We start from the raw sequence: 15,152 nt of genomic DNA, 5'->3' as shown, positions 1-15,152 counted from the left end.
GCTAAAGCCTACCGCTGAGCATTTGTGCTAGGCAATCCAAAAGGGGTTAACACATTGAGCAAATAAAACAAACATTCCCCAGTAAACTATTAAAATTCTTACCCCAGGATTTTTAGTTTACAACTTTCAATGCTACTGGCTCCTGCTATCTCAATGCTCCTTCCCTGAACTTCCAGACTTTAAGAGAGTTAATAGTGGACAGTGCAGTCTCCCGGTATTACATCAGCTTGGAGAAGGGAGAGGAGGAGAAAGGGGAGCAAGGAGCAGGAGTATGCTTTGCCATCCCAGGCTATGCAGCTGTGTGTTTCTAATGATGCACACAGTGTAGGGAGTCACAGCTCTAGTCCCTCCATACAAGTGGGTGGTTCCATAGGATTCTGCAAGAGAAAGGAGCCACCCTGAATCAGGAAACATGGGGCAGTGGTCATGGCGCCAGCTTAAAGTGGTTATAAAGGCTAAATTTTTTTTTACTGCATGAAGGTAAAAAAAACTTTGTGTGCAGCAGCTCCCCATCTCCCTCAATACTTACCTGAGCCTTATCGAGATCCAGCAATGTGAATGAAAGACTCAGCTGTGACGGGTCTCTGCCTTCTCATTGGCTGAGACAGAAATCACAGCCAGTCAGCCAATGAGGAGAGAGAGAGGTGGGGGGCCAAGCCACGGCTCTGTGTCTGAATGGACAGACGGAGCAGCGGGTGCCCCCCATAGCAAGCTGCTTGCTGTAGGGACACCTAATAGACAGGAGGAGCCAGGAGAGTCTGCGGGGGACCCAAAAGAGGAGGATCCAGGTTGCTCTGTGCAAAACCACTGCACACAGTAGGTAAGTATAGACATGTTTGTTATTTTACAAAGAAAAAAAAAAAAAATGAACCTTTAGAATCGCTTTAAACTAAAACATAGGCAAGGATCAAAAAGTAAAGAAACTGCATACTTAGTAAGTGGCTAAAGCCAGCCATAGATTGCTCAAATGTTGGCTAGCCCCAGGATTCAAACTATCTATTGGAAGGCTGATTGTACCCAAGTCATATAATTGAATTGGCTACAACCAGCCTATTCGTTTTTTATATGCAATTACTGAGGCAGGGATGGCTTCCCCCGCCAGAAGAACACAGTAGCTCCGCGGGAGGGATTCCCCTGTCAACATTGACTGTTTATGGGGGAACCAAGCGATTTTATGCCGATTCTATGGCCGGGTTTAATCAGCTTAATGTGCTTTAAAACTGAGGGTTTAATATCACTTTTTAGCATTTTCCAATCACTTCACAGACTGCCTACCCTGTGGATTTTCCAGCTGTTTCACCAACTCTGCAAACTTTTCTTCTGCTCCCGGTACATCCATCTTATTGACGGCTAATAGGACAGGCTTGTCTAGAAGTTCCTCCTTGTACAACTCCAGCTCCTAGGATGCAACATTTTCACATAGCAGCAGGGTTAGCCCGTGGCCTGATTATTTTCAACACAAATGAAAGCATGCTTTACGGTGAGGTCTGTATTCCAAGCAACTGTGTCGTAGTAAAATGAGGCTCCAACTCACCAAGAGGAGCAGCTGCACCGTTTCAAATGCCGTTCTGAATTGAGTCTTAAATGAGAGCTGGAATCCGCCAACATCTACCTGAAAACATACACAGAGAACTCTCTGATACGCCTACTGATAAAATAAGCAGAACACAGCAATTTTAGAAATAAAGTGTGAAATTAGCACAATTTTAACATACTGCCCATTCAGACTTGTGGCAGCGCATAATAAAATCCATGCAATATCAATACAATGCACCAAGTGTGGTAAACTGTAGTGCCAATTATTGTGAATGGTATTCCAATGCATTAAACAGTACCGCCCAATGCACACCACAAGACATACATGACAATAGAATAGAGGAGGTAGGCGCTACATTTAAACATACCAAATATAGTGATATATTGTGCAGTAAATAGGGGATTAATATTGATAAAAATCCCTATATTTAGTTCCTCACATTCGGTGCACACAACCCTGTATCTGGACCAAATCTGATAATCTATGCTAAAAACAAAACGGTATTAACAGCTGAATACATAAAAGTGCAACATTGTGAACAAAATGTCCATAGATAGTGACAACCCTTGCAGCTTCTTATATCTGTGTCCCAAATCAGTGCAGAGAATGTATAGGGAACACATTAAAAACATTAAAAATGGTTTTAGACAACATAGTGTCTCTAACAATTTCCGGATAAAACACAACAAAGATCCCAGTCTTTTCCAGTTCTGGAGTTTAGATAAGGTATCCAGGCACTGGAGAGGCACCAACATTGGGTTACAGGTATCCCAGATGGAGACCCAGGGGTGGGGGGGCCAAGGCTATGATAGGGATCAATTTCAGTACTTGGTGAGAAAACAGTTCAAATCTATATCCCTATTGAGACCCCTTGGGTCCAGAGTCTGAAGTCTGTGGATCCACTGGGTCTCCATCTGGGATACCTGTAACCCAATGTTGGTGCCTCTCCAGTGCCTGGATACCTTATCTAAACCCCAGAACTGGAGAAGACTGGGATCTTTGTTGTGTTTTATCCGGAAATTGTTAGAGACACTATGTTGTCTAAAACCATGATTTGGGACACAGATATAAGAAGCCGCAAAGATTGTCACTATATCTATGGACATTTTTTTCACAATGTTGCACTTTTATGTATTCAGCTGTTAATACGGTTTTGTTTTTAGCATAGATTATCAAATTTGTTCCAGACACAGGGATGTATACACCGAATTTGAGGCACTAAACATAGGGATTTTTAGCAATATTAATCCCCTATTTACTGCACAATATATCAGTATATTTGGTATGTTTAAATGTAGCGCCTACCTACTCTATTCTAATATCATGTTATAGTGAAATCTTCACTTAAATAGGGGCAGCTAAACACAAAATACAAGTCTTTTTATTTTTTTTAGCTCACATTGGCGTTTAAATAATCACCTATATTGATTTGTAAGACACAAATCATGCCCGTGGTGCACTGCACTTTGGAAAAAGGGTTACGCATGTTTTTTTTTTCATTCATGATGGAACATCAACAGCCATGCTATTGCACCACAATGGGTGACTTTCATGTTCCAAGCATTCACATGCAGGCAGTCCCATTCATGTCTATTGGAATGCAGCGACAGCATGAACACAGCTGCTGGACCTAATCTGATAACCACACATCATGTGTGTACACAAATGCAAAATTTCTGCTTTCAGGAACATGCCCTCACATTCACATGGTTGTGTAATTTGGGACCAGCGGCTGTGTCCGTGCATCCATTGCGTCCCAATACACATGAATGGGGCTGCCTGCATGTGGATATACAAAACAACTGTACATCCCATGTGGGCAAAGATGGTCCTTTGCATGGGTGTATGCATCAGTAAACCTATGTGAATGAGGTCTTAAAGTGGAACTGTCAGTAAGGCTCTCATAGGATAGGGGTCTAGCTGGAGTGTGGGGCTTAGGTCCAAATTTGAGACCTCACTAGCAAACTAAAAGCAGTCTCAGAGGAGCCACTGAAGGACTTTCTGAGCAAATGAGGCAACATCAGTCATGCTGAGGTAGACAGGTTTGCTTTAAAAGGAAGCTTTGTGAAGCTGAAAGCAGAGGCTGCCACAGCTGAATTCTCCTCGCTCTGAGAATGTTAGTTTCCTGGTTGGGAAAGGAAGTTCAAAAAGTAGCACATCACAGCAAAATCCTGTGAGGAGGTGTATGACTGCCTGAGCCCGGGCTCCAACCAGGTCATGCCTGCAACACATTTCACTCTGTCCCCTGAGCTTAATCAGGATTCAGTTCCAGGGGCAGAGTGAAACGGATGTTTTTACCAACTCACAAAACCAAAGTGAGTTTAAAATCAAGAATCTAATAAATTTAAAAGCTAAAATCAAGACTCTAATAAATTGTCCATCTACATGTGTATTGTATATGATTACCTGTCCATGCAAGAAAATATGCGGGGAAGACAAAAAGACAATTAAAGAGAAGAATAGGGGAACATTTTAAGGTAATAAATATGATAACGGTGAGCTTTGTAAATATTTGTATTCATTAGGATAGAAGTTTCTTAATTAAATGCCTATGTATGCCAAATTTGATTGAGAGTCCAAGTGTATTTTATCAACATTCCCACTAACACAATAAGGGTCTGCGTAAGAATTAAATAGCTGGGTAGGCTAGCAGCCCACTGGCCCTGACGAAAATGAGGAAATACGCCCTTCGGCGAAGCTTGTTGACGTCACAACGTCAGTGACATCACAAAGTCAGTGACATCACATGTGGCCCCTTGTTACTCCGTAACCTGTAAGGCTGTGGAGGACTTACAACTGACATTACCGGGCACTCATCTGGCACTCATTTACAGCATGCTTGTTGCAGGCCTGAGACTCAAAAGCTGTTTTTTTTTTGTTTTTTTTTTTAGGAGGCCAGCAATGGCAGCCCTATACTAACCTTCTAACAGTGTCACTTTAAGGGATAGTAATGGGATAACAGGCTCCATTGCCAGAAATATGGATTCAGACAGCACTATACAGAAATGATGTGCTGGATTGAAGTGATCATGCTCACCACAAACAGTAGCTGTTTTGTCCTCTCAATATGCTTCAGGAACTTGTGTCCCATTCCTCTGTTGATATGCGCTCCCTCTATTAAACCTGGGAGATCAGCTACCGAAATCTGGAACATAGAGTGACAATCAGGCATTTTAATGATACAAGTATAGGTGTTGCAGATTTCTTAAAAATGTGCCATTACAAAGCAAGGATGCGAAAAGCAAAATCACCAGTGTACAAAATATGGATGGTTTTGCTGACAGAAAGCTATAGTTTATTAACACACTTTAAGGGATTATATAATTATAATTGGACATTTACCTAAAAGTCATTATTTTTGACCATATTCTTGTTTTATGATAAAATCAATGCATTCCACACACAGATTTATAAAGGTTCTCTCTAGTGGTAAATCTTCGTGATGTAGGAATCCTGAACCATATGGAGAAGCATTATAACACAATAGGCAGTTAACGGTCCTAGAGGCTGCTCACCAGCAACTGTGAGGTCTAGCTGGACCCCCAGAAGAGTTTACTAAAGTTCTGAAAGGATGGAGCGACACACCAGCTTGTATAGTCCTCTAAAAGGTTTTTATTTTGTAACAGCCAATGAATTTTAGGGAGTGCCAACCCCCCGAAACATACTGGATGTTACAAAATTAATAAACATCTTTAAAAAGGACTATACAAGCTGGTGTCACGCTCCCATCCTTTCAAAATTCTACTTGTAAATTGCAGGTAATGTGAATATAATCCTTGTTTAAAGCCCAAATCAAGATTCTTCTACCAGACAGCAAGATTTGTACTGCGCCTGGCTCCCACCCACTGTACAGTTCACGACATGCACTTTTGCCTAAAATTAGAGAAAAGCTGGCAGTCATGTGACCACTTGACCCCATCTTTCTCAGTTCTGGTTTGTGGGTACAGCAGATGCAGCCTACATGTTAAATGGCAGGGATGTGTAGGCGCACAAGTCACTGCAGTTTACCATGTCAGATACAAGCTTCGTAATAGAACAACACTACCATTAAGCAGCAGAGAAGGGTATTAATCCCACATGTCTTGTTCCTTCTGTTCTGCACCTTCTTGATGGTGGAAAGGGTGTTAGATTCCCCAAACATTGTGCCAGAACTCACATGACATAAGCCAGCTGCTTAAAGTGGAACTAAGCTGAAAAAAATCGAACAGGCAGGCTCTTTATTTATTGCAATATCTCTTCTGCAATAAAATCCAGTTACCTGCCTGTTCGTTATACCCTGAAGAATGTACACTGAACTGCACATGCACGGCTCAGTTTACATTCTGGTGCACTGTGTGCTAGGATGTGTGCATACGCAGGAGTGACGTCATCCTGCACCAGCCAAATAAGATAGCCGAAGACTGATACTGGTGAGGGACCTTGTGGACATAGGAACATTGGAACAGAGTTAAATATTTTTGCTTTTAGTCCATTTTAAGTCCAATTGTTCCAATGCCCCATAATCCTTGTTCTGCTCTTTTCCTTCTCTGAATAATGGAAGGCCACAACACCTTAAAGCTGCCTGCTGGAACCCCATCTGAACTGACAATACAAACTATAAATCTTTCATAAACCAGGCTGTGCAAGGAGATACGGTCACTCTCATGTAGACTGTGCCAGTCTGCACTAAGGTTGGGTTACTGTATGAGACTTGCACATCATAGAGCAAGTGGACTTGTTTAGACTGTCATACAGGAGCCTTTGATTGTACTTGAACTTCTTTGCTCTTTAGTACAACGTGTCCAGCCATGAAATACAGCATAATCCTCACGATTACCTGCTTGAAGTCAGAATACATGATCTTCCCCAGCTCCGGCCTCATTGTTGTAACTGCAAAAAACACAGAAGGAAAGCATTTGGCCCAGGATCACAATAAGGTACTACAATATGCTGACAAGGAACATGCTGATAGGAGGAGAGAGCAGAGTGTTGACCTCATCAGTCGGCTGCTTTTTTTCCACTGTACTGACAGCAAGCTGGGGGTTAAGAGAGGACATCACCATATTCCACCTACAGTTTAAAATTGTAACAGAGAAAAGGAGCTCATAAAGGAGCCATTTTTCTTGTCCAAACAGCAGGTTAAAAAAAAAAGAAAAAAAAAAAGATTTGATTTTTCTATCCACACACTCCATGTGGATCGGGTGAGTAATTCTCCCCACTGAGCTATGGTATTCTGACAGCGGAGAGACTTCCCCCACCATCACAATACACTAATCAGTGCAGCCAGCTATAGCGGATGGCACTGATCAAGCGGGGAAAATCCAACAGGCTGGTTGTACAGAAGTCGATCTGAATTTCCACAGATTTCATAATGGAATAGAGCAGAAAACTTACATGGATAGTCAGCAATCTGAGGTTTGGCATGGGACACTTTGCTGAGCAGCGACGATTTGCCAGCATTCGGAAACCTAAAGTAAAAAGGAAAATAAACATTAAAACATGACACTTTCCTTTTTAACATTCATAAATGTACGTTTTAGATCTTTAAAGCATTTGCATAAACAAACATTTACAAAAGGGCGCATAGACATCTGTACGGTGTGCTGGGCTTTCTGACATAAACCAGCTGCTTAAAGTGGAACTAAAGCTGAAAACAAATGAACAGACAGGCTCTTTGCTGCATGGAATGTCTCCTCTGCAATACAATACAATCTCCTGCCTCTTTGTATTTCCCTGAAGAATACACTGAGCTGCACATGTGCATGCGAAGCCTAGCACTACCTTTATGCTTCCTGGCAGCCTTTTTTTAATCCACTAGATTAGGCGGACCTTGCAGTAAGATTCAAGTTCAGTTTATAATGTCCAGGCTTACCTCCCCCTGTATGTCCAAAAGGCACAAATGTAGATTTTACTTACCTTACCCAGTCTTCCGCATCGCTGGACATGATGTCACTGTCCTGGGGGGTTACAGGGAAATGCAGAGCAGTCTTGCAAACTACAGCGTAAAAAAAAAGCTCAGTACAGCATTTTTTTTTACTGCTCTAAAAGCAGCCCATTATTTACATTTATTTATGGGTCTGTGGGTTACACAGGCGAGCAAACAAGCGCTTCTTGGGAAAAAAAATTAAATAAAAAAAAAGAAAAATCTGAATTCCCGGTCAGTATTTTGAGTCGGTACGCAGAAATACGCACGTATGAGCATAATTCTTTTGAAAATTCATAGATATGTTGTACACATGAATGTGCATATGTGCAAATATGCATGAATATGCACAACACATGACAATCAGACACGGAATTTACATCCAGAAGTGCTAATGCTCAAACATCAGTACTGTGCAAGAGGCCCAATTATCAAAAGAAGACACGTATCATTTCAATCCATTGCAAGAGCATATTTTCGTGAGATTTGGGCACCCTCCATTCCCTGGGATATTGACTGGCAGAAGACAATGTAAGGTTAGTGCGAAATAATAATTTTTTCTTTACAGGTATCTCTTGGACAAAGTATCAGCAGGAAATGCTTAAAGGGAGGGGGGCCAAACGTTAAAAGCAAAACTTACTGTAAAAGAAGCTGCCATCTCTGACAGAATGAGGAGGGGGGGGGTCCATGAATACCTCTTCTTACTCCTTCTGGTTTCCTTTTTGCACAACAACTGCTGAGACAGCTAGACTTAAAGGATATGTAACATACTGATGATATGTGCCTGCTGTATGATGTATTTCCTTTGTGTTCCTGCCAGTCCCTCTGCTTTCCTTTTACAAAATGACCACACTGAGCACGAGAGCACAGCATGGTCAGTTCTCTAGCTGTGCTGGAAATTCAGCCTGCTGTCCTCCAATGATCAGACTTGTTCTGGACACCCCTACCCCCCTCCAACAGCCTTTCAGTGCAAAGATCAGTGTGCTGCCGTTTCTCTTCCTTTATAATTTGTTTTTTTAGATCTATACACAGATGTCTTGTCTTTTCAACTCTATTGTAAACTGAATGGGTTGTTTACAAGGTGAGGGACTACATATACTTTAAGCTGGGCATTGAGCAATCTTTTTTTTTCGTTCAGTCAGCGGGCTGAATACAAAAAATTAACATCCACACAAGAATTTCCGCCACTATCAGAATACACTGATTAATGGCTGCAGCCAGCTGAGAAAAAATTCCCAACAAGCCAAATTTTATCTAACGACTGATTTCTGATGAACAGGCACAGCCACACGTGAATCACCCTAGATGGGTTAATCCTTATGTGAACTTGTTAGAATAAACTATACGGCCAAATTTTTGTGGACTTCACTCCAAATTATTGCCTTCAGGTGATTCCAGTGAAGGGTACTGTTAGTACTACAGCATACAAAGACATTTCAGGCAATGGTGCACTTCCAACCTTGTGCTAACAGTTTGGGGAAAACCCTTTTCTGTTCTAGTATGACTGTATCCCTGTTTACAAAGCCAGCTCCATATACACATGGTTTAGGATAAGTACACCTTTGGAAACATGCTCCACCCCTTTTTAGGGTGGAATATGTTACATGTTCCACCTGTTTTTAGGGTGGAACATGTATCATGTTCCAGCTGCTGCCCGATCTCTCCTCCATGAGACAGCAGTAAAGGGAGAGGTTCCCTGTACCAGCTGTCAGTTTTTGAAATCAGCAGAGCTGTGGAGGGCTCCGCCCACATGGCCACGTCATTTATTCACTCACAGAGTTTTGTGAATGAATGAACTACCAGTCCCAACAGCCTCTGCAGATATCAGCTTCTTAGTGCCATGGTAGTTCATTCAGTTTTTTTTTTATGTCAGTCTGTCTGCTCATACAAAGTATGAGCACAAAGATTAAACTGACAGTCTGCTGGAGCCCTGCATGGCACCGTTTTTTTTTTTTTACGTACAAAACAGTGCTTTCTTAATATATTTATTTTTTTAAAAGTGAACTTTGGTGTGGAGGACCTGGAATGGTTTGCACAGAGCCCTGACCTCAACCCTACTGAACACATTTGGGATGAACCTGGAAAGCCAATTGTGAGCTTCAGCACCTGATCTCACAAAGGCTCTTTTACCTGACTGGACAAAAATTCCCCCAGATACACTTCAAAATCTTGTTTAAAGCCTTCCCAGATCAGGGACTGGTATATGCCAACTCTGGGCCAACTCCACATTAATACCCTTGGTTATGGACTAGCTCAAATAGTGGTGGTGGTCAGCTGTCCACAAATCTTTGGCCATATAGAGTATATTTATTATTTTACAATATAAGAGACAAACTCAAAGCTGCATTGTATTCAGTGGATATATGTTGTGAAAAGTAGTATTCTATCATGAATTGCTGAAAAATAAACAAAACAGGATGACTGCTAAGCAACAAAGACAAAAGCGCTCCTACAACCACGGATACTGGAGCTCCTAATTAAAAATTCCTGTAATGATTACCTTCCCCTTAATAAACCATTACATCTTGCTACAGCTACAGATTTTATTGTGTCTGAAAAAGGTCATCTCTTAGGAAGGTATTGTTAGATTCCAGAATAATATCCCCATCAAAAGGAAGCCACTAAATAACGGACATACAATAGGAAAACAACAATTAGAGATCAAATGATGGAGCTGCTATTAGCACAAAGGTAAGAGAATGCTCATGGCTGCTTTTATATGGATCAAGCAAGCCAGTTTTGAGGGAAGGTCAGTAAAAGGTTCATGCTTGAAGATAATTAGGGAGCCCTTCACCCAGCCATATTAAAGACAACCAGTAATCTCATCAAGGGATGAGAAAGGCAGGGCAGACAGACCAAATGCCAAGTATACAACCCAAGACCTGGGAGATCATACTACAATTAGGACCAAGGAAGCCACTTGGATGAGGGGTCAGATGCCTTCAAGATTACGGAACATGTTCAGACAAATGTGGCTTACTACAATCAGCTATGCTGTAAAGGCAGAAAACACACTGGATTAAAGTACAAACTAAATTCATGGAATTACACAAACATTCCCAATGGATCGTACCACTGTCTTTCTAAATCAGACTTCTGGGATACACTGTATATGGACCTAACTGTATACCCAGCTCTACAGTCATTGGGTTCAAGTTATAAAAACTAGAGACAGGTGAAACGAAGACCATTTTTCTGTAAGTTCACCATTACAGGTCAAAAACAAAAATAAAGCATATCAAAACCCAAAACTGAAAATGTATTTGGACTGGTCAGAACATGTGAGTGTGTAGTAACATAGCAATACACCTTCCCCCATCCAGAACCATAAATACTGTATCTTCCTCACAGCCTTGTGTCCAGTTCTCTTCTGAAACCCAAATGCCAATCTCTTCTCCAGATCCCACTACAGCAGTGGTCTTCAAACTGCAGCCTTTTACTTGCTTTTATCCAGGCCTTGGGGCAATATGTCATCCTCTGACACTAACAATGGGGCAGAATTCCCCTCACTGACATCAACGAACGGGCACAGTTCCTCCAAATGACAACGATGGGTCACAGTTCCTTCCAATGACACCAATGAGGTGGCACAATTCCTTCCAATGACACCAATGAGGTGGCACAATCCCTCCCAGTGACACCAAGGATCGGACATGATTCTTCTCACGGACACCAAGGATCGGACATGATTCTTCTCACGGACACCAAGGATCGGACATGATTCTTCTCACGGACACCAAAGATGTGACAGGATTTCTCTCAGAGCAGTGTTTACTCCCTCTGATGCAAGCACATCTTCAATGGCCACAGTCTGCCCCCCTCCCCTCCTAAATCTGAAGGACAGTAAATTGGCCCTTTGGATAATCTGGAGACCCCTGCTCTACAGCAACACCCCATCCCAGTCCACACACCCCTTCCACTCTGCAGACAAATCTTTCCCTGCCTTTCTCTGCAGTTACTTTTCTTTCCCTCCAGTCCCAACTCCCCTTCTGCATCCATATATCACCCCTCACCTAACCCACTGGCCTGCACCTTACATACAGCTGAAAGAATGAAATAATCAAAAATGTTCAAGGGTATACACATTTTCTGTCTAAAAAGCTCAAATGTGATGAGATTAGATGCAATCATTTGTGGCAATTTATTTCTGTCTATTCAGTTGCCTCTTATATGTGGAAATATTCTATTTTTAAAGGATACGTTCACTTTTATTCTACATAAACAGGGTGCAGCATATAAAATGTTACTAAAGCACCTACGCTCCCTTAGGCCCTGTTGTGACAGTGGGTGGGGGACCCTCTCCTTGCACCAGCTGTCACAATTTGAAAGGAGCATGCTGGTGTGGGGCTCCGCATCATTCATCCAGTGATTTCCTGCTGCAATGACAGATAGCTTGTAGTTTGCAATGAACTGTGAGGGTACTGGTGAGTTGTCTTGTAGTTCATTGATCCTCCTGAACTTCAGTAACTGTCTGCCTGTATTGGGAGGTATGTGCAGACAGCTATGCTGAGTCTGTAGGAGCCTGACATTGCACCCATGATCTGCTGATTGCAGGTGCGATGCTCTGCAGGTTCCCATGGAAAAAAAAAGCGCATTATTTTTTTCCTGCAAAAAATATGCATTATTATTTTTCTAAAAAAATGAAGTTATCCTTTAATGAATAATTCAGAAGAGAAGCCCTCAGCAGTGAGGTATAAGAGGCTGTGGATTCCAGTTTTGTCCATTGAACTACTCACCCAACCAATCCCACATCTGCAATCAGCTTCAAGTCCAATCTAATTATTCTTTTCTGTCCCTTGGTTGGAAGAAAATTTGACCGGAAACCACCACCATAACCTCCTCTGGCGACCTGGAGCTCGGCTCCATCTTTATCCAGCTCACCTAAAAGCAAAGAATGACATTTGATAAATCGCATAAGTAAATGGAAATGGGGGCTCCCAAATACTTTCCACTGAATTAGTGTGCTGCAGTCAATGGAACGGATGTAAACATAGTTTAGGTCAAAGATACTCCAGTATTTACAACAGATGTAGTGAGGCCACGTGGGGATTCCCCTGAACTTGATATGACAGAAGTAAGAACTATGCCATTCCTAACTTGTTTTAAAGGAGGAAGCTCCAGGGCCATCATCCTCGTTTATGCTCATTACTTCTAATGTCACAGATCCAAAACAATTCTGTGGCTGCAGACTTTACTGGCTACATAACTTTTATTGTGCTTCACTTGTACAGGCCTAACATATTTCTAAGGTAAGATATTCTAAGGTAATAACAGTAAAGTGAAGCTTTAGATAAAAATGTAAAATGTGTGAACAGGCAGGCTATTTATTACAGAAGACACACATTTGGGGACAGTTTAGTAAAGGCGTTGCAATATAATTCTGGCATTGGGGCTCTACAAAGAGCTCTTACAGCAAATCCATAAAAGATGTGCTGCAATTCCATAGTCAATACATTTCTTATTTGTAACAAATAAGACTGCAACAGATTTATTAGGAAATACCACTATATCTGACATAAGGAAAACTTTTTTTCTAACTATGTTGCTTTTTTTAATAGTGCAAACGTATCTGAAAGTTGGACTTTTAAAGCCTATCTCAAGGCATCGATTAGGAGAAGCGAATCTCAGATACGCACTACAGCCAGAAGATAACTAGGTCCATTTGCAGGCTTTTTTATTTATATAACCTTAAAGTGGTTGTAAACCTCAGACATGAAATATGAACAAAGCATATCCCTCTATAGCAGTGATGGAGAACCGCTGGCATGCAGAGCCATCTCAGTGGGCACGCCAGGAAGAAGAGGAAGATGAGGAAGAGGAAGTGGGCACACGGACCGGCCATTCAGATCTCGTCCACACTGGACCCCCATCAAACTACATCTCCCACATGTCTCCACATGGGTGTGGACGAGAGGAAACGGCTCCTATGCGGATCTGGCACCAGGGGTGATGTAGCCGGTGATGGGCGTGGAAGAGAGGAAGAGGCTCCCACACTGCTCCGGGGCCAGGGGCGATGTGTTCAGCGTGGCTGGGAATGAGCTGCTGGGTTGGAAGCCACACCGACACTGCCAGAGGTGAGAGTAACTGCTTGCCAACCATGCTATAGCCAAAAGTGTCGCCTGTCAGTGCTGCCCAGCAGTGCCACCCGTCAGTGCCGCCCATCAATGATGCCCAGCAGTGCCACCGATCAGTGCCGTCTGTCAGTGCCTCCAGTTGGTGCTGTCAGTGCCGCTTATCAGTGCCCATCATTGCTGCATATCAGTGCATCATCAGTGCCTCCTCATCAATGCCCATCAGTGCTGCCTATCAGTGCAGCCTCATCAACGCACATCAAAGAAGAAATATTACCTGTTTGCAAAATTTTATTAGAAGCAAAGAAAACCTTTTATGTTTTTAATTTTTTGCTCTTTTTTCATTTATAGTGCAAAAAATAAAACACCCAGTGGTGATTAAATACCACCAAAAAAAAGCTCTATTTGTGTGAAAAAATGAGTGTTGCATGACCGCACAATTTTCATTGTCAAGTGCAACAGCACTGAAAGCTGAAAATTGATCTGGGCAGAAAGGGGGTAGAAGTGCCCGGTAGGCAAGTGGTTAATTGCAGTGTTGGCACTTTGAAATAAAAAAGTTGGTTTTGTGTTGCAGTTTTGGGCACTCGGGCTCAAAAAGGTTCGCCATCACTGCTCTATAGCATGTACTTGTCTCCATTAAGAGCACTAAGTGTCATTTCTACCTGCTGCCTCGTCCCACTGCTATGAGCATGAATCCCTTCTGACAAGTTTTCCTGACACAAAGAGAAAAACTGTGACAGTGGAGGGATCTCCAGCAGAGTGAAGGCCTCAGCTCTGTTCCTGTAAACTGTGTGAAGGGAAGGGAGGGGGGTCCTCTTCCATCCAATCAGCTATCAGAGCTCTCCTCACTGAGCTCTGCAGTGTGTAGTTTCAGCTGTCCACCCCCTTTTTTTCAGAATTCTACACAAGCTTTAGAAATCCAACACTTTGAAGGGATGTAGAGCAGCATTTTTCAACCACGGTACCTAGGCACACTGGGGTGCCTTGGCAAAGTGCCTAAAATTATTGCACCCAATTCCCCAAAAATTACAAGCCAGCAGATGGATCAATCCACTGGATGCTGGTCAGCAATGATGTAATTAGTTGTCATGTAAGACACCGAGAACCTGCACAGCATCCTTGTTTGACACCCCCCCCCCCCATCCATATCCGTCAGCACTGGGGTCATGTTAGCTGAGTGATGGTAGCCCTGGAACTCTAGTCAGTACCAGTGTGCAAAGGTAAATTGGTTTGTAAGAATAAATCACCTCTAATGTTGGGTGTCCTATGTGTGTGGACGCTGCTGCATTATGTACAACTATTCATTTATGTTTACATTGTACACCCCTTGAGGGTTAGGGACTGATGTGAATGTACAATATATATGTAAAGCGCCGTGTAAATTGATGGCGCTATACAAGTACCTGTAATAAATAATGTTTTAAAATAGGTTACGCAGAATTTTAAAGGATGCCTTCAGATTATGCAAAATTTTAAAGTGTGCCTTGACTGAAAGAAGGTTAAAAAACACAGATGTAGAGAACAGACAACTGCAGAAAGACAGGTACAACTTATGTAGGAGGATTTGTTTCATCTCTGTGTATCACCTGATAGCTGGGTATATCTAAGGGTTCAAAACCACCTTCATCCTGCATGTTGTTAT

At 42.3% G+C, this 15,152-nt stretch overlaps 1 protein-coding gene across 4 annotated transcripts in view; it reads right to left on the bottom strand.

Moving 5' to 3' along the window:
* The window catches only part of GTPBP10 (GTP binding protein 10), a 57,390-nt gene that overhangs the window by 35,575 nt on the left and 6,663 nt on the right, over positions 1-15,152 (bottom strand). For 3 of the 4 annotated variants that reach the window (XM_089666245.1, XM_089666242.1, XM_089666243.1), the window contains exons 4-9: positions 12,176-12,320; positions 6,911-6,984; positions 6,354-6,406; positions 4,575-4,682; positions 1,535-1,612; positions 1,276-1,399 (exon numbers count right to left, since the gene is read on the bottom strand). In XM_089666245.1, the coding sequence (XP_089522371.1) occupies positions 1,276-1,399; positions 1,535-1,612; positions 4,575-4,682; positions 6,354-6,406; positions 6,911-6,984; positions 12,176-12,320 (582 nt within the window). The remainder of the gene's footprint in view (positions 1-1,275; positions 1,400-1,534; positions 1,613-4,574; positions 4,683-6,353; positions 6,407-6,910; positions 6,985-12,175; positions 12,321-15,152) is intronic. The other variant, XM_089666244.1, reaches the window with a different exon arrangement.

This window comes from Staurois parvus, unplaced genomic scaffold, assembly GCF_062004578.1.
Source record: "Staurois parvus isolate SC_StPar_1 unplaced genomic scaffold, SC_StPar_1.0 ptg000051l, whole genome shotgun sequence".
NCBI classification, from domain to species: domain Eukaryota; kingdom Metazoa; phylum Chordata; class Amphibia; order Anura; family Ranidae; genus Staurois; species Staurois parvus.
The sequence above is the reverse complement of the archived record's forward strand: the minus strand, read 5'-3'. Positions and strand labels throughout refer to the sequence as shown.